General features: G+C 42.2%; 1 protein-coding gene across 4 annotated transcripts in view; it reads left to right on the plus strand.

The window, feature by feature from the left end:
• Window positions 1–19387, plus strand: part of ASCC3 (activating signal cointegrator 1 complex subunit 3) — a 501864-nt gene that overhangs the window by 232921 nt on the left and 249556 nt on the right. For all 4 annotated transcript variants that reach the window (XM_074990822.1, XM_074990825.1, XM_074990823.1 and 1 more), the window contains one exon: window positions 17740–17874. In XM_074990822.1, the coding sequence (XP_074846923.1) occupies window positions 17740–17874 (135 nt within the window). The remainder of the gene's footprint in view (window positions 1–17739; window positions 17875–19387) is intronic.

Consider the following 19387-nt stretch of genomic DNA (forward strand, 5'->3'; position numbering starts at 1 on the left):
CTGAATAATACCTTTGTATTTGCAGGGTCTGTGTACCTATTTCTATAGAAGTAAACCACACTCTTTGGGCTTGTCTGCGGTTGCCCCCAACTTCAAAGGGGGCATGTTCATCAGGGCCATGGGAGGTTACGCAGAACTTCATTAGGCTAATTCTCCCCTGCAGTAACTTCGAAGTGCTGGCATGCATGAAGCCACAGACACTTCAAAGTGCCTTTACTCCCCAAAATTTTGAGCAGTAAAAGCACTTTGAAGCAGCACAGGCACTTCAAAGTACCTGTGGCTACATGTATGCTGGCACTTTGAAGTTTGATACTTCATAGTTGCCACAGGGGAGGATTAGCCTAATGAAGTGCTGCATGTTCACCACAGCACTTAATTAGTAATCTCCCATTGCCCTCATTAACATGCCCCCTTCAAAGTTGGGGGCAAGTGTAGATCCAGGTTTTGTGTTCATTAAGAGGCCATTCAGGCTTCATATTTCTGTGATACCTGTATTTTACCATGATTGCGTATGTGGGACAGGAATCTTTCTTGTGGTTGGTATTGTAGGAAGCAGCAATCATTTATTTTACCCCCTTTTCTCTGAATACAGGGTGAGTTGTCCACTGCGTCAATGGGGCACTGTAAATATTCTCATCCTATAAAATCAAGGCTTCGTCCACTCCCATCTGAGCAAACCTCTCTTCCTAAAATTTGACAGTCCTCTTCATAACTAAGGCAGGCTATTGAACACTGATTATCAGCTGTTGAAATTCTCAACTTTCCTGGCAAAGTGCATCTATATATAATCATTTTATGAAATCCAGTGTGATACTCTGACTTCCATAGGATGCATGCGTGCTTGTAACATTCATGTTAAGTTAAAAGAACAGTCTTATACCTGGCGGAGTCAGAGGTTAGCAAAGTTTGTTGTTGTTTTTATTGGTGGAAAATGCACTCTAGGTGCACTATAGTCAAATGCATAATTTATGAAAATACAGAAATGGATGCTGATTTTACAGTATGGAGTCAGAACGACTAATATCAGAAGAAAAGGTAAATACTTGCAACAATTTTTTGCATGTTCTTGTTTTGCAGAAATTAGATTCAGTTCAAAGCATCTTACCATGTTGAATAATAACTGTCCTTCAAGTCTATTGACATCTGCAGAGATGCAATTGTTAGCTGTCTAATGACTTATATTTGCATAGTAATAGAGTAGCTGCTCTTGTGTAATTTTCTGTACAAGAATAGACATCATTATTTTTGTGCTGTCGGTAGCAATTCAGAGTAATTTCTACTACCTGTAGGAGTCAGTAATGTATTAAGGATTTGTGTTCATCCTGGTAAAGAATCTGCCTTCCTTGTTAACCTTGATTCTATGTATAGTACATTTCAGTTCAGTAAGGAGAGCACCTCGTGTTATTTTAGATTCATACCTTGTAATAACTACTGTTAAGTTTTTTACTCATGCATTTTTCTTAATCTACTTTTCTAATGTATGATAAGGCAAAGAAAGCACTGACCTTTCCCTCTTATCTAGTTTCAACAGAAATATATTTATAATACCTCAATTTTTACTTAAGTGTTTTTGTGAGTAAAGTAAGAATATATAAACAGACATACTGGGTGAGATCAAAGGTCCATCTAGTTCAGTATCTCGTCTTTCTTCTTTGAAGAGTTTCCTTGGGGAACATCAAATAGCAGTGGCTTCCCCATTACCTCTGCTGCAAACTCCTCACATTCTGACGTAGAGCACTGAGAGGCTCCTCCATCCACACATCTTTCCTCCATCTCAAGGTATGGCTCTTTCAGGACTAACAGGACTTGATCTCCACTGCTCTGAGGAGATCAAAACAATCCTCATTAATAGCTGCAAAGCCCATATACACAAAACGTATGATCAGAAATGGCATCACTTCTGCAACTGATGTATACTTCATTGCCTCTCACCCCATTTGCGTCCACTGCTGAGAGTGTTGGATTAAATACTCAAACAACAAGGATTAGCTAACAGCTCCATGAGGGTGCATCTATCCGCAGTTTACGCAATGCACAATGAACAGTAAAGCAAACTGATCTTTGCACATTCAACCTCCAAATACTTCTCAAAGGGAACAAATACACTCATCCCTCACTGCATGAGCACAATTGGTTTCCAACTTTCTGCACACAGGTGAAAACTGGTAAGGAGGACACTAAATTACCATTAAAATGTATGTAAAAGTCTCTGATTGGTTCCTAGTGCTCCTAATTGGGGGAAGGAGTAGCAGAAAGCAGCTTGAAGGGTGAGTGAACCTGGTGGGGAGAGGGTTGGAAAAGGTGCACTACCTGGGGGGCGGGGGTGGTGGGCAGGGGAGTTCCGGGCCTGGGTGGGTGTTGAGAGCAGGCGAGGCTGGCGGCTGTGTGGGGAGTTGCTGGCCACAGGTGTTGGGAGTAGGCTGGGTGAGGCTGTGGGTCTCCCTGGGCCCTGCTGGGATCCCGCAGCTGGAGCAGAGATAGTAAATAAGAGTTCTTGGGGTCAGCTATTATGGGGAGAGCAGGGCAGAGAGTGCAAGGGAAAGGTGGCTTACCCCATCTCCCACCCTGTTCAGCAATCAAACTTTGGGGTGTCAGCCTACTGTTCCAGGAGGCATCCCTGGGAGTTGAGCGAAAGGCTGCCTTTGACTTTATCCCCTTACCCACCCACCGTGGCATTCTAGGGTGCTTGGGGAGGCTATCAAACTTGGTGAAGAGGAAGCCAAGCCTCCACCCTTCACCATGGGGCTGTGTGTGGCCTATTACTGAATTTTTTTGTTATAAGTCGGTGATCTCTGATGGGAAAAAGATTCCCCATCCCTGGGTGGTATCTTTAAACACGGTGTAGCTCCATGAGTGTATTCTCCCAGCCAACATACAAACGTGCTCTCAGTGTCCGTATGCATAAGCAGGCCTGATTTCGCAGCTTTCACTCCAGCATACTGCTTGTTACACAACAGCCATGCTTTGGTCTCCACCAGCCTTGGTTATTACTAGCCAAGTGGCCACAACACACACCCCAAGCCCACATTTCCGCAAAAACATCTGCCCTGCACTGTCCAGCCCCATGCTAGAACATAAGGTCTGCTGCTCTTTCAAAGAGAGAAAAACACTGCCTATTTTTGCTTTAACTGGAGTTGACTCTGACTTCAAAACAAGCACTGGGTTTGTTTAGGTTAAAGGGAAATAAAGATTAACAAACTCTTACTCTTGTGAATACACACGCTTGATGATAATTATGTTCATTGTATTTCTCACATACAGTGAATGATATACTTTTCAATACTTTGATAAAGTACTGCTACTTATTTCAGGTGAACAGCAAGTACAATACAAAGTGTCTGAAGTTTAAGCATACATGGTTGTGAAATTTGGACATCCTTGAGTAAAAGTATTTTTACACTTACTAGAAAAATTACAGTTATGCTTCCTTTGTATACTTTTGTCATTGAAAGCCTAGATTTCATGAGAAGAGCTACAGAGATGTGCAGCACTAGGCACCAGAGCTAGCTTTGTACTGCAGAGTTACAGATCTAATTACCCAGCTTGTAGCTGTGGAACCACTTTTCTCTTCTAAATGACTTTCCACAACTTATTTACATAATTTAATGCACAGAGGTTAAGTGCTATAATATAAATTTGGCTGGCATAGGTAAGACTATGTTGCTATTTCCACAAACTACTTGTTAGCTGCTTGCCCTGTTTGATGAGGACATACACGTATTCAGTGGTTAATGAAAGATGATTTTTACAATCACGTTTGGTAATGTGTAAGGATTAAAAGTAACCATTTGTTAGTTGTAGCTTTAATCATAGCATTGTGAGCTTGTAGTTACCTAATAAAGATGCCCTGTTTTTGTTGCTCAAATTTGATGCCCATTCTACAGAAAAATAATGCGGAGTTCTTAAGTTCACTGTCAGCAATTGCACTAGGTTGTTAAATCATTTGAGTCTAGTCATAGAATAGGCCAACTTAAAATTCAAGCATGGATTATTTGATGCGCCTGAATGGGAGGTGAACTTCATACAGAAGAGGAGATTCTTAAAAGTTAGAAACCAAACTACACAGATTTCTGGACAAAGGATAATTGTGCATACTTGTTTTTTTTTTCTTAATTTAGTTTGACCAGCAAGTGAATGACTGCTGTAATATGATATATCATATATTGTTGCTTCCAACACAAACAGGACATCTGCTATTCAAGAAGTTTCAAATATCTTACCAAGATGATGAATGTGGTATGGGTTCCACAGGGCCACTGCCTCATTCAGTGCATGAGATGGACAGTGTTCACTTAATAGGCAGATACTGAATATTTTGTTTTTACCTTGTTCAGCATATGGCCCCTTGCATTATTTACTGCATGCTATTCAATCCTTAATCTGAAGACAAAATTCCTAATTTTCTGATGAGCTATTCTGTGATGCTCATCACAACAGTATCTCAGTGCTTCATCAGTACACCTGTTGAAATGATGGGGCATTACTGCAAACATTTTATAGATGAAAAACCTGAGACACAGGGTGATTGAGGTCAAAAGTTTCCACTAACTTTGGTTCAACTAGTTGGAGAGTTCCCATCATTACTCCCATTGACTTCATTTGCAGCGTTGAATACTCAGCATTTCTGCAGATCAGATCCCAGAATCACAAGTCAGGCACTTACGAGATGGGGAACTCACAATTAGTGGCTGCTTGTGAAAAATTTTGTTGAATTTACTTGCAAAGTATTATGTGGGAATCCAAGATCTCAGTTAAATCCCTTAACTTCCTCTTTCTGCAATCCCCTACCTTGTTGCTCAACAGGTGAAGTAGAAGTCCTTCATAACCATAATTAATCTTCCATGCCAGGCTTCAGAGTGGGGTGTACTGTTGCAGTCCAGCCCTAATCTTGATCCCCCTATTGCCCCATCCCCTCAAATATGTCTGTACCAATCCTGTCTCTTTTCCAGCCTTGATCATCATTTCTGTTGACTTTCAGGTGAATCCAACTATGGGCACACTAGTCTTGCCATCCTAGCCTCTCCCCACTGTCACTTATTTATGGTTTACTTCTGATTTCTTGTCTCCAGCTTCTTTATTCTCCTCTCATCCCCAGTTGTGTCCCATCTCAGGATGCGCACCTTCCATTTTTGGTTCCAGTTTTGTCTAACCAATCCTAACTGTCCCCCTTGCCCCCATTGGTTTTTGTTTGTTTTGTTTTGGTCAGGTATCTCCACTTCTTTCCTGTTCTTCTTGTCATTCCTTGGCTGCTTCTCTTCATGCTCTGACAATCTGTCATGCATCCCAGTTCCCAGTCCCAGTTTTTCTTTCCCCATCCCCTCTCAGCCTCAAATTCCAGTCTCCTCCCAAATTACTTCCCCCAGTCTTACTCCCTACCTCTTCTTCACCACCCTCAATCCAGTCCAGCTTTTCTCCCCTCAGCATTCAAATCAAACAGCTTTTTTCCCCATGTTGCCTGGGCCCACGGAACTGGGGAGGTGGGGTATCATCTAAGAATCCAGGAGAGACAGGATCCTTGCAGTCGGTTCCATCACCTGTCCGATAACGTTCTAGAGCTGAAATTACAGGGAAGGTCCTTCTGAGCTCCTGATTGCATCTAGTCACAGTACACATGTAATCTTCTGGTGCTTTAGCTATGTAACTCCAGCACAGTGATTTTTAACCTGTGGTCTGTGGATCTAAGATTTCCAAAGGGGTCCACACCTCTATTCGGTATTGGTCAGTGGACAATAAATGAAAAAAGTAGGGGGGGGAACCCCCACTGTTCTAGCAAGTCTCTGTGAGAATGCATCAATATTTCCAGGTTTATAATTTAGCCACATTGGATTTTCAGGGCAATGCCAAAAGGTACATTGCTGAGGCAAAGCCCAAACCCTACTATATTTCAGTTCCCTGCTCCAAAGAATAGGAGTGGTAGAGCTACACATAGGTAAAGGACCTGATATTTTTCTCATGGCTTTTTTTTTTTAATAGCTCAACTGTTTTGCCTGAAGTTCTTTAAAAAAGTCTGATGCAGACACCTAGCATGGAAAATATCAGTCCAGGTGGTAAAATATGGGTGAGGTACAAGTGACAGAAGAAAGGCTCATATAGTGGTTATGTCAGGTACACTTAAAATACATGGTGATATCAGTCTCGCCTGCAATAAGGCTTGAACTTCAAAAGCAAAAATTAGATTCATTTACTAACCATATTAAACATCTGTGTTTTTAGAAAAGGCTAAAAGATAAGATGGAAGATATTGCAGTACAGTTTTATAAGATTCTTTTTTAATTCTGCATCATCTTGTAAGCTCAGGTAAAAGAATAGATACATCAGAAATGTTGCTTTTGAGTAATACCAGATGTATCTGGATAAAAAGTAATAAAATCTTCAATGTGAAACAGTCAGCAGCTTCACAGGCAGTGTATTTGGCAGGCAGCACATGAATATTAAATAAATGTCTTTTTTAGTGTAAAGATAAAAAGTATGTGTTTTTAGTTTAATGGTCTCAATTGTATATGCAAACAAATTATTAAAAAAAAGTCAAGGTCATGAGAATATTTTTAATGTAAAGGACTGCATGGATCCTGGCTTCTACATCCTCTGGATATGCACTTGGGGTGTGACTTTGTAATACTTCCTTATTAGTGGTCAGTATTTTCCTACCAGTTTGCATACTGTTAAACTATTTATCTTTTGAGTTAACCTAAAGATGAAAACATATACAAGAAATGTTCACCATCATTTCTGGATCAATGGGAGCTTAGAATTTGTTTGAGATGTGGAAAATTAATATCGGGCAAAAGTGAATAACAAAACCCAATTTGCCAACATATATGACTGTAATGGAATTGTTTTGCAGAATTTTGCACTATCAAAATGACTCATTTGAGATTCTGAATAATATACACATAAGCCTATGAAGTATAGCTACTAAACTACTGTATTGTCCACAAAGAGTGCCAGAGATAACTAGAGCAGTACAAGAATAAGACAACTAAGTAAATTTTAAAATTAATTTTCATGGTAAGATATAAACTTTCATAAGGCTGCCAGAGATCCTCACAAAGGTGATGTTTACACAAGAAGACTCCATCAACAGAAGTAGCTGGTGGAAAGGATTTTCCAGCAAAACTTCTGTCGACAGGTTGTGTCTACATGCAAAATCAGATGGAAAGAGCAATCCGCTCTGTTGACAGAGAGCAGCCAGACTGCCTGGCCCTCTCTTGACAGAATGGCTGACTAGAAGCTCTGAGCCCTGTCTTTCGACAAAAGGGCCGTGGAGCATCTACATGGCCGTTTTGTCAATAGAACACTATCAAGAGAGGTGTTATACCTGAACGGGAGAGGTGTAATGCTGCTGGCAGATGTTCTGGGTTTTGTTGACAAACTGTTTACAAAACGTATTTTGCTTGTAGGTGCTCACAGCTTTTCCCCACAAAGCCCAGTTTTGCTAGAAAAAGCCTCTCGTGTAGATGAAGCAAAAAGTGTAGTTGGTGAAATCAAGTGATATAGCCTGATGTGTTGGGCAGGGAATGCCCTGTGTAATAGGGATTGCACAATGACAGTAGTTAGTATCCTAAAGGATATACTGTGAAAACAGCAGAATCATTGTTATAAAATTAAAGCTAGAAAGAAGCTGCGTAAAATGTTCGAGAAATACAGCTTCCTTTCTTGCATTGGGAGTGTGCATGTTGTACATGGCAGAATGGTGCCAGAAAAATAGTTGAACAAATAAGGTTAATTTTTCCCATCATTTCATGGGAATACTGACCCGTGATGCCCGTCTGGTGGGTGCACTGATGCCAGAAGTGCTGGAGACTGAATGCCATTGGAAGACTTTTACTCTGATGGAAATCCAAGATAAACATAGTAATCACTGGGACAGCATTAGCATCTAGATTTCATCATAACTCTTGAAATTAATAGTCAGGTTTGTTTAAAATTGGAATCATGCACTGCAGAATCAGTTTCTAGGTTTAAAAGGTCTTTGAGGCAGCATATTTTGTCTTCTAATTTCATATTTTCTATTTGATTTATTTATGGTATTTCTAAACTTCCTTTTACCTTGGCATGCAACAAACTATGTAAAGGTAAACAGTACAAGTGTCCATAACAAAATGATGGTTTCACTCTGCATCTGCCCTGTGAAGTGAGGTGTGTATATTTAGGTGCTTGACAAGTTCCATCTGCAAGTATGGTTTTCTATGAATAAAAGTAAACAGGAATCCTCACTTAACAGCCTGTTTTCCTCTTCTCTGAAGTGGGGTCTGTGTTTGTGCAAGATGTTCTTTGGTCTTCCTCTGATCTTAGAGATACCCAAGGATAAACCAGATCAAGACAGATTCAGTGTTTTGGATCAATGGTCCCCGTTTTCACACAAACCGTAAGCCAGCTGTACTGTTCGTGGATAAGAGAATTTTCTCCAGGTCACGCATATTGCTGTGTTTTCCAGCTTTATGGAGAGGTTGAAGTAATGGACAACTGTTTGCACTTCAGCTTGTAGTATAGTCGTTTTTTTTCCCCTTTGGCAGCTGTCATTTGCCATGTACAGTTACCTTTGCTTTCACATGCTGAGATGCTGATGAGTGGTAATTTCACTTGCTCAGTTACAATATATGTATATTTTAAGAACAACAAGAAGTCCTGTGGCACCTTATAGACTAACGGATAGTTTGGAGCATAAGCTTTTGTGGGCAAAGACCACAATATCTGTTAGTCTGTAAGGTGCCACAGGACTTCTTGTTCTCAAAGATACAAACTAACGGGCTACCTCTCTAATTTATTTTATTTTATTTTATTTTTTCTTATATTTCAGCACATATGGTCAATTTTTGTCTATTCTTACTCTACGATTTGGAGTCTTACACTATACCTACCACTTAAGTTTGAAAGTTTGTAGTTTCACTTTTTGGTACAATTAGAGTGAATAAAGCTGAGGTCCTGTGTCTTTTCAGCTTCAAGTTAATTTTTATGCTCAGTTATGGTCATAGAACTAAACCTACAGTTTACTCTGACCTAATCAATAACTGCTTTTGCTTGAGGCTAGAGATACAATATTTCAAAGTATTTTCTTTAAACAGGTGTGTTACAGAAAAGATCATACTGGTATTCAAAGTCTTATCTATTTTTTAATTGTGAACTTAAAATGACTAAGAAATGTAAGCAAACATATGAATTCTTTAAAAATACCGAAGAATGAAAATTGTGTATATGTCTATGCGCGGGTGGGCACGTGCATCCACACCCCCACACGCGTGTACACTGAATATCCTATTTTGTAAATGATTAAATACCAGCAGAACTTGTGAACAACAAAGGATGTGAAGTACCAGTTCCCCTAGTTATGCACCATTTTATTTATTTATTTGTTTTAATTTTTACTGGTTTATGGTTACATCCAACTTGATAATCTGCTGCTGCTTTGATGTGTGAAGGTTGCTACAGTATGATGCCTAAAATTAAAGTTTGATTTAGCTTAAGAAGCTTCTCCCTCTTGTTTTCTTTTTTGCTGTGTTTTGTTTTATGTTAAAACAATCACAGATGTGAGGTGCTGGTTAATTAAAATGTAGACTTGCTTATTTGGATTTAAGTGGATACTTGCTCATAGACTTAAGGTTGTTGTTTTTTTTTTATATTCTTATCCAGGTGATGTGCTTTTGAAACTTGAAAAAAGTACTACTTGAGTTTTCCCTTTCTCCTTTACCTCGGGAAGGTCGTTTTGTCTTAAACCTGCCTCATGCCATGAACACAATTGTGTAGCAATTTTAGGGAGATGGGGGCATCATAAATTGAATTATGAATTTACTAAAGATCAGAAGAATAAAATGTATTTATCAATATCATATCAAAATATGCAGATACCTTTATTTTAATACACTTCAACTAAATAAATACTAAAACTATCTAAATGTCATGTAAGACATCACCCCTTTTGGTTTTGAGCTTAAAACAGGCAATTTCAAAATTGCTGCAAGTAGTAGTAGGCATCCTTCAGTCTGCATAGACTATGGATCGCGCCCTTTAAAGTTTCAATTGAGGACTTCATTTACAGCGTCTATTGTGACTATGAAGACCCACACGAGAGTGACAGTCCTTGCTGCATCTGTTGCAGATGTAGTGGGTGTCTGGCAAGTCCTTATTGTGCTTTCTGTGCGCTCGCTTCTCCTCTGCTAGCTGTCTGATCTTCATCTCGCCCTTCTGAAGGCCCTTGTGTAACCCCTGCCTCCATCTGCTGCGGTCATCTGCTAGTTCTTCCCAGTTGTGCAGCTCGATGTCTACCTCTCTGAGGTCTCTCTTGCAGACATCTTTGTAGCGCAACTGGGGGCATCCGGGAGGTCTTTTGCCAGAGGCTAGCTCACCATACAGGATGTCTTTTGGAATCCTTCCATCATTCATCCTGTGGACGTGGCCAAGCCAGCGGAGTCGATACTGCCTGAGGAGGGTGTACATGGTTGGGATTCCAGCTTGCTTGAGGACGGCAGTGTTGGTCACTCTATCCTTCCATGATATTCCAAGGATGCGCCTGAGGCAGCGCAAGTGGAAGACGTTCAGCCTCTTTTCCTGGTGGGCATACAGGGTCCAAGTCTCGCTGCCATAAAGGAGGGTGCTGAGGATGCAGGCTCTGTAGACTTGCATTTTGGTGTGAGTGTACAGCTTGTTGTTATTCCACACTCTCTTGCTGAGTCTGGACAGAGTTGTGGCTGCTTTTCCAATTCTCCTATTTAGCTCAGTGTCCAATGACAGAGTGTCAGTGATGGTGGACCCGAGGTAAACGAACTCATGGACGATCTCTAACGTATAGTTGTCAATGCTGATTGATGGGGATTCAGCAACATCCTGACCGAGTACGTTTGTCTTCTTTAGGCTGATGGTAAGCCCAAACTCCTTGCACGCTTTGGAGAACTGATCCAGTAGTTTTTGAAGCTGGTCTTCTGTGTGAGACACTACAGCAGCATCGTCTGCGAACAGCATGTCTCTGATGAGGACTTCTCGCACCTTAGACTTAGCTTTCAGCCTTGCAAGGTTAAACAGTTTCCCATCAGATCTTGTGTGCAGCAAGATGCCCTCTGTTGAAGATCCAAAGGCATGCTTCAGGAGGAGTGCGAAGAAGATCCCGAACAATGTCAGAGCAAGCACGCATCCTTGTTTGACACCGCTCCTGATTCTGAAAGCATCCGATAATGCACCGTCATATTGGATGGTTCCTCTCGTGTCTTCGTGGAACGACTGGATCATCTTGAGTAACCGTGGAGAACAGCCTATCTTGTGGAGCAGTTTGAACATACCGTCCCGGCTGACCAAGTCAAAGGCCTTGGTCAGGTCGATGAAGGCTATGTAGAGTGGCTTTCTCTGCTCCCTGCACTTCTCCTGCAGCTGCCTTAGAGAGAAGACCATGTCAACGGTAGACTTCTCTGCGCGGAATCCGCACTGCAATTCGGGGTACACCCTCTCAGCAATCTTCTGGAGTCTGCCAAGGATGACGCGAGCGAACAGTTTACCAGTGACACTTAGGAGGGAGATTCCACGATAGTTGTTGCAGTTGCTTCTGTCTCCTTTGTTCTTATACAACGTTATGATGTTAGCGTCACGCATATCCTGTGGAACCTCACCCTCTTTCCAGCACAGACACAGTAGCTCATGTAGGGGTTCCAGGAGTGTGTCCGTGGCACATTTGATTACCCCTGGTGGTATACCATCCTGGCCCGGGGCCTTTCCTGCTGCAATGCTGTTGATGGCTCTGTTCAGTTCATCCACAGTCGGTTCTTGATCCAGTTCGTCCATTACTGGTAGGAGCTCGATGGCATCGAGGGCTGCGTCAACGACAACGTTCTCGCGTGAGTACAGCTCGGAGTAGTGCTCGACCCAGCGCTCCATCTGTTTGGCTTTGTCAGCAATGACTTCACCAGATTTGGATTTCAGAGGTGCCATCTTGTTCTGGGTGGGTCCTAATGCCTTCCTCATACCCTCGTACATTCCTCTGAGATTACCAAAGTCGGCACAAGTCTGGATGCTGCTGCATAGCTGGAGCCAGTGGTTGCTGGCACTGTGCCAAGCTGTCTGCTGTACTGTTCTTCTGGCCTCTCTAAGTGCTTGCTGGGTACTCTGGCTCGGTGAGCGTTTGTACTCCAGGAGTGCAGCGCGCTTCTTTTCAATGACTGGAATCATCTCATCGGAGTTACCTTCGAACCAGTCGTTCGTGTTTCTAGCTCTTCTTCCAAACACTGACAAGGCCGTGTTGTAAACTGTATCCCTCAGATGTTGCCATTTGGATGTCGCATCGGCGCCCCCAGGGCCACTGCGCAGATTTTCCTGGAGGGTCTCTCTGAACTTTTCAGCTTTCTCCAAGTTTGCCGTCTTTCTGGCGTCAATGTGGGGCCTTCCAGCAGGTTTAGAGCGGTACAGCTTCTTGGGTCTCAGCTTGAGCTTGGAGCAAACTAGCAAGTGATCTGTATCACAGTCAGCACTATGATAGCTGCGTGTCAAAAGGACGTTTTTGAGGTTATTACACCTAGTGATGACCACATCTAGTTGATGCCAGTGCTTCGAGTGTGGGTGTCTCCACAACACTCTGTGCTGTGGCTTCATTTGGAAGAATGTGTTTGTGATGCACAGATTGTGGTATGAGCACAGTTCAAGGAGACGCTGTCCATTTTCATTCTTTTTTCCCACACTGAAGTGTCCTAAGCAGGAAGGCCATGAGGCCCAATCAGCTCCAACTCTTGCATTGAAGTCACCCAAGATGTACAGTTGTTCACAAGCAGGTATTTGTGCTACAGCAGCACTAAGCACGTCATAGAACTTGTCTTTTACTTCTGGTGTGGTGTACAGGGTTGGAGCATAAGCGCTGATCAGGTGGACAGGACCGGCGCAAGTTTGAAGCGTGATCCGAAGAAGTCTTTCTTATCCGCCCATGACTAAATCAACCATTTGTAGAAGGGTGTTTCTGACAGCAAAGCCAACACCATGCTCTCTGGGTTCTTCTTGGGCTTTACCCTGCCAGAAAAAGGTGTAGTCCTTTTCCTTTAGAGATCCCGAATCTGCGAGTCGCGTCTCTTGCAGTGCAGCGATATCAACTCGGAGCCTCTTCAGTTCCTCGTTGATGACAGCAGTCTTGCGCGTGTCACTGATGGCCTGAAGATCTTCAGTCAAGCCGGTCAACATGGTCTGCACATTCCAGCAAGCAAGCTTAAATTGTTGATGTTTCTCATTTCTTGTTGATTTTCTTATTGGTTTGCCTGGTGCCCAAATTTCAGTCACTTGTCAGGTTCAGGAACCTTAACCCTCACGCACCCAGCGAGGCAGGTGAACTGTGGCGGGACAGTACCCTATTGGCTGGGGGCTGCCCAGCTTGAGGCGGGCGGTGACTGTCCAGTGAGATGCGAGGATCTCTCCCACCGTCAAAGGCAACCCCTGGCGCTCGTTCTCTACGCCAATCGAGCAAGAGCTTATAACTGGTATCTGTTGCCTCCTGTGTTGATGCAACGCTGTTCAGCGATGCCGGAGTACCTCTCCGGGTGCGAGCCTGGGCACTTATTATGGAGACTCTGGGCTGCCCAGACACCAGTGTTCCCCTCTCGGCTTTACTGGTATAGTACAAAGGAGAGGATAACCTCCACGTCTGGTACCAGCTCAGCTGCAGGAGTTGCCGGGACAGTGCCAGAAGTTGACACCGTACCACCTTTGGACTCCACTCCAGATTTTCTGTCAGGGTTTACTCCCTTAGCCTCTCTCCTTCCCAGGATAACCCACAAGGTAGTGGGGTGTGGAGAATGAGGTTGAGGATCCAACTACTTCATGCCTTCCTGTTACCACGAGTCACCATAGCTCCCTGCAGAGCTATGACCTCATATCCCCAGGACCCTCCTCCCAACCTTCTACCACCCCTCCCCCCAGCTACCATCACCATAGGACCATCCCCAACCAATTACCCCCATCTGCTCCCATGTCCGCTCTCCTCACTGCACTGGCCCCTCTCCTCTCAGCGCCCCCAGGTCCACCTTTCCCCCATCGCTCTTCAGGCTCTTCTCTTCAGAGACTCCTTTTCCTGGTAGTGCTGCCTTGCGGGGCACAGGTGGAACACCATACCTGAAAAGGACACACACTGGGCTCCTCCCTCGGCAACCTCCCAGAGGCAAACTCCCTTCCCTGTTAGCTGCTGCCCCCTATTCGCTGGGAGCTCCCTTCTTATAGGGAGAGCTCCCAGCTGGTCAGGCCTGGCTCAAAGCCTTGTCTCCAGTCTAATCAGCCCTTGAAGGCTCACCTGGCAGGGAACTCCCCCAATTCACACCTTGCAAACTGCTCTTCTCTGCACAGCACAAGCTCAGGTACCTAGGCAGCTGATCAAGCTGCAGACAGACAGACATTCACCCACCAGCTCACCACACAGCCCCCCAAATCCCACACTCACCCAAGCTCCTCTAGGACACTTTGCCCAGAGGCAAACTCCCTTCCCTGTTAGCTGCTGCCCCCTTTTAGCTGCTCACTCCTTGTTCGCTGGGAGCTCCCTTCTTATAGGGAGAGTTCCCAGCTGGTCAGGCCTGGCCTAGGTAGAGCAGCCAGGCCTGCTGCAAGACAGAACATGAAAATTAGTCTGAAACAGATTAAATTGTATGTAAAAATCTAATGAACAAACCTATTAGTGGGTTAAATCGTAAAATAAAAGCATGTGTGGGACTTTTTAAGCAACCAACATGAAAATGTCAAGTACTATTGTATTTTCATTCAATTTATTTTTTTTCCTTTTGAATTAGCTGGCTTGAAGCTAGAGTTCCTGTCCTGAATTAAGGAATGCACTTGCACTCCTCCTCAGCTTTCAGTGCTATTTTACTAGAGCATTTGCAGCTATTTTTGTGAGTTCAAATAGGGTTGTTTAACTGTGTAGATTAAAATCTTAATGTTGCTTATTTTACATAAAGAAACGAATTAACAATAAAATCAGGTATATTTTTAGATGTTCAAAACTTTCCAGGATCTTTAGTGACTCCTGTCAACAAACACCTATGATATCAAAACAAAAAAGCAGTCCAGTAGCACTTCAAAGACTAACAAAATAACTTATTAGTGGTGAGCTTTCGTGGGACAGACCCACTTCTTCAGCTCACCACCTAATAAATTATTTTGTTAGTCTTTAAAGTGCTACTGGACTGCCTTTCTGTTTTGATAGAATATAGACTAACACGCCTATCTCTGTTACTACACACCTATGGTATGAGAGCTTACTGTTTGTTGTGGAACTGGTGTGGAGGGTTGCAGGAAGTGGATCCTTTTCTGAAAGGGAATTGCTGTTCTCCAGTTATTCCAGAAGAGCATGACACTGGATGTGGTTTGTTGGGCCATAACTTTATTCTTTAACTGTTGGTGTGTACCCAGCAAAATGAAAGTGTACTGGGCTTGTTACTCATAATCATTTTGATATGTACCCACGGATTTGACCTTATCACTTCCTGCCTTCAAATAGGCAGGGGGTCTCGATCCATGCCATACCAGCCATAAGAACCCATTTCAGCTGCACAATGGATATCATTCACCAGTTCACTTTCTCATCTTTGTATCCCTTCCCTATAGAGTACCTGCAATGGGTTTTGTTCCCTACATTTGCATAATGATATCATTGCCTAACTCCCATTTTGTCTTTCCCCAAACCAAGACCTCCAGCCCCCATTGTGAAGAATGGGGCGGGGGGAGGGAACACTTCACCTTGGTCAGAAAAAGCCCTCTGAGAAAGGAGCAACTAGCCAAAAAACCAGTTTAGAGCCTGACAAAACCTGGTAGTTCACTATTTCCATGGGTAGGAAGATGGGTGCTGATTTGCCTAGGTCTAGGTAAAAGAGGGCTTTTTTTTTTGCTGTAGACTTATCTAGTCCTCCCTCTATTAGTCACCTGGAGGATGGGGATAGGTGAGCATCCCCATACTGCCCTGGTCTACAACTGCAACAGAAAATCACTTCTTGCCCCTCACTTTTTTTTTCAACAAATCAAGCAAAAGCCTCCACCACTTAGTGTGATCATTTTAAATGCTAACCGACGTCTGTGCAAACTGCTTTAGAAAGTAAATCACAAAATCATTAACTGACGAGTCAAACTAAAATGATTAATGCAGATTAAGGGTTGTAGTCTACTCTCCCTTACAGGTCTGCGTGTCTGCAATTTTGGAGAAATTTAAACAAGATTGTGCCATTATGTGGCATGTAAATAACAGGAAATTGGTATGCAGTCATCAATGGCATTTACCACATCCGAGCATGTTTCTAGTTAAATGAACGGGTATAATTGAAAAAGCCATACTGTTATAAAGGGTTCTTATGGAGTCATATAATTAACTAAAATACTTAATTAAAATAAATGGATAATTGCTACTATGAAGCATGCATTACCTAACCAAAGTAACCACAACATTATGCATGCCATTCCTTCTGTTCATCTGTCCTATGTTCTGACTTCATTTGTCCATTCTTGAGGGAAAAAAACTGTGTATTTCAACATGTATAGTGTTGAAGAAATCTTTAGTAATATTTCTTGAAGGATAAAATAGTAATGTTTTGAGGTATGGCCTTAAAGAAATAGCCTGAAAGTCGTCTTCAAAGAATCAAGTTAAGAATAATCATATTTTTTTCAAGTTCAATTGAAACATTCTTCCTCCAAGTAAAGAAGATAATTCAGTGGGCAAAAGTAAGCAATATCAGATTCAAGGGAGAATGGTGTGAAAGTACATAGATAACATATTTTCTTCTAGCATTTCACTGACTTGGTAAAACAAGATAAATTTCAAGCTATAAGAAAGAATTGTATGCCCTGAGTAGCAAAATAAGCTGTTTCTTGTGTAATAATGTTATATATGTTCTTCCTTGCCTGTTAGTCATTTTCCATAGTGAATGATGATCAAATGCTTGTGCACACTGTTTCCATGGGTGTCTTAATTTAGAATTTCCTGATAATACATTTAAAATTTCATATTTACTGTTACATGATTATAAGGTTTTTTGTCTTTTTTAATTTAAGGCAAAGAAATTGTCATTAATTTACCAGTTTATTTTCTAATTTAGTAAATACGTACGTTGCATTTCACGGATCTATGATCTAAAAATATTCTAAGTTGTGATGACTGCAACAGCTTCCAAAGAACTGTTCTGGCAGCAGTTGACTCCAGAGTGCCAGTTGCATTTTGGGTACCCAGTTTCTTCACAAGAACACACCCAATTTTGAAGGTGGTTTGACACCTCTGTGGTGTCTTCAGATTCCTCTCCTCCAAAGCTGCTATTAAGCAGCAAGTTAAAGCTACATCTAATTCTGTTTTGTTCAATGCAAAGCAGGCTTAGTAGAGATCAGGATTTGCTCCAGAAATTAGAAGGAAAAAAAACCACTTTTTTTCCCAAACAAATGGAGTGAGGTTTTCAAATGTATAAAGGACTGTTAAGCACCAGATTAACATTGGAAATTAAAGGAATTTGAGCATATAAACTCTCATCTCTATCTTAAACTTCTAGAGAAGCCCTCCTCTCCATTATTTAGGTATGTTGCATAAGATACATAAGCATAGTCTTTTTTTTCCCTGTTGAAATTTATTTTGGTATTTTTGCATGCTAATGATTAAGGGTTACTAGGAATTTAAAGAGCTTTGTAGAAGTAGGTTGGTGGAAGTGTTTCTGATTTTTTTTGTGTTAAAAAAGAAATGCCATTTATTTCAGCAGAAATAGCTACATTACTGTATGGAGAGTTTAATTAAGCTTTTTGGGTTTTTTTTCTGTTTATTTTAAGGTGATGGTGTTTGTTCATGCTAGAAATGCCACTGTACGAACTGCCATGGCTCTTCGTGAAAAAGCAAAAAACAATGGTCATATTTGCTACTTTTCACCAACCCAAGGACCTGATTATGGACAAGCTGAAAAACAAGTAAGTGATAAATTAATCTTTAAAGTCTTGTTGGCCTAGGACTCAGTAACCTGAAAGACTGTTTCTCTCGACCGGCCATACAGATAGACTTGCATTTTTCTAGCTATAGACTCAGACTGATTTTAATTTCATTAGTCCAGCCCAGCAGGCTTTCGGCATAGAGGGATATTGCTCCATTTGCAATTCACCGGAGCACGAATACATCTGCCATCAGAGTGAAATATAAGGTGTAACAATTTATTTTAGCATGTTATTTTAGTGTGCCTTGCCCTAATGTGACTAGCTGTGACTTCAGTGCTCTCCTTTTGTGTAGGGGGTGTGTATATTTTATTTGTTTGGATGCTAGGGTTGTTGAGGACCATCTGTTGATATATTATCTATGTTCATGTAGAATATATTTTCCCATGATAGTATGTGGTTTTAATATAGGAATGTATATAAGTATAAACTTTTCATTTTCATCTTTGAGTCAGCTTGATCTAACAGGTGTTTGATTTCTGTAGTGTAGGTGAGATTTATATTGTCATCATTTGACATGTTTTTCATAAGTAAAGTTGCATTTGGGCTGCGTCTACACGTGCACGCTACTTCGAAGTAGCGGCAGTAACTTCGAAATAGCGCCCGTCACGTCTACACGTGTTGGGCGCTATTTCGAAGTTGAAATCGACGTTAGGCGGCGAGACGTCGAAGTCGCTAACCCCATGAGCGGATGGGAATAGCGCCCTACTTCGACGTTCAACATCGAAGTAGGGACGTGTAGACGATCCGCGTCCCGCAACATCGAAATAGCGGGGTCCTCCATGGCGGCCATCAGCTGGGGGGTTGACAGATACTCTCTCTCCAGCCCTTGTGGGGCTCTGTGGTAACCGTGGGCAGCAGCCCTTAGCCCAGGGCTTCTGGCTGCTGCTGCTGCAGCTGGGGGTCCGTGCTGCATATACAGGGTCTGCAACTAGTTGTTGGCTCTGTGTATCTTGCACTGTTTAATGAAAGTGTGTCTGGGAGGGGCCCTTTAAGGGAGCGACTTGCTGTTGAGTCCGCCCCGTGACGCTGTCTGCAGCTGTGCCTGGCTCCCTTATTTCGATGTGTGCTACTTTGGCGTGTAGACGTTCCCTTGCTGCGCCTATTTCGATGTTGGGCTGAGCAACGTCGAAGTTGAACATCGACGTTGCCAGCCCTGGAGGACGTGTAGACGTTATTCATCGAAATAGCCTATTTCGATGTCGCAACATCGAAATAAGCTATTTCGAAGTTGGGTGCACGTGTAGACGTAGCCTTGAAGAGTTAAACAGTGACATATGCTATTATCCTGTGCTTTTTATTCTGTGTTGATTGTGCATGTCTAAAAATGGGAAACGCATAATCACTTTTGTCAGTGCTGGTATAATCTCAGTTTTGACCAGTAGTTGTTAAAGCGTTATTGCATATTGTTTTTACAGAAGTAGTTTTTAAACTTTCCTGAATACATATCTTTCTCTGAACATTTGATATTGAAATAATTAGGTCATTAATAATG

This window comes from Carettochelys insculpta, chromosome 3, assembly GCF_033958435.1.
Source record: "Carettochelys insculpta isolate YL-2023 chromosome 3, ASM3395843v1, whole genome shotgun sequence".
Classification (NCBI taxonomy): domain Eukaryota; kingdom Metazoa; phylum Chordata; order Testudines; family Carettochelyidae; genus Carettochelys; species Carettochelys insculpta.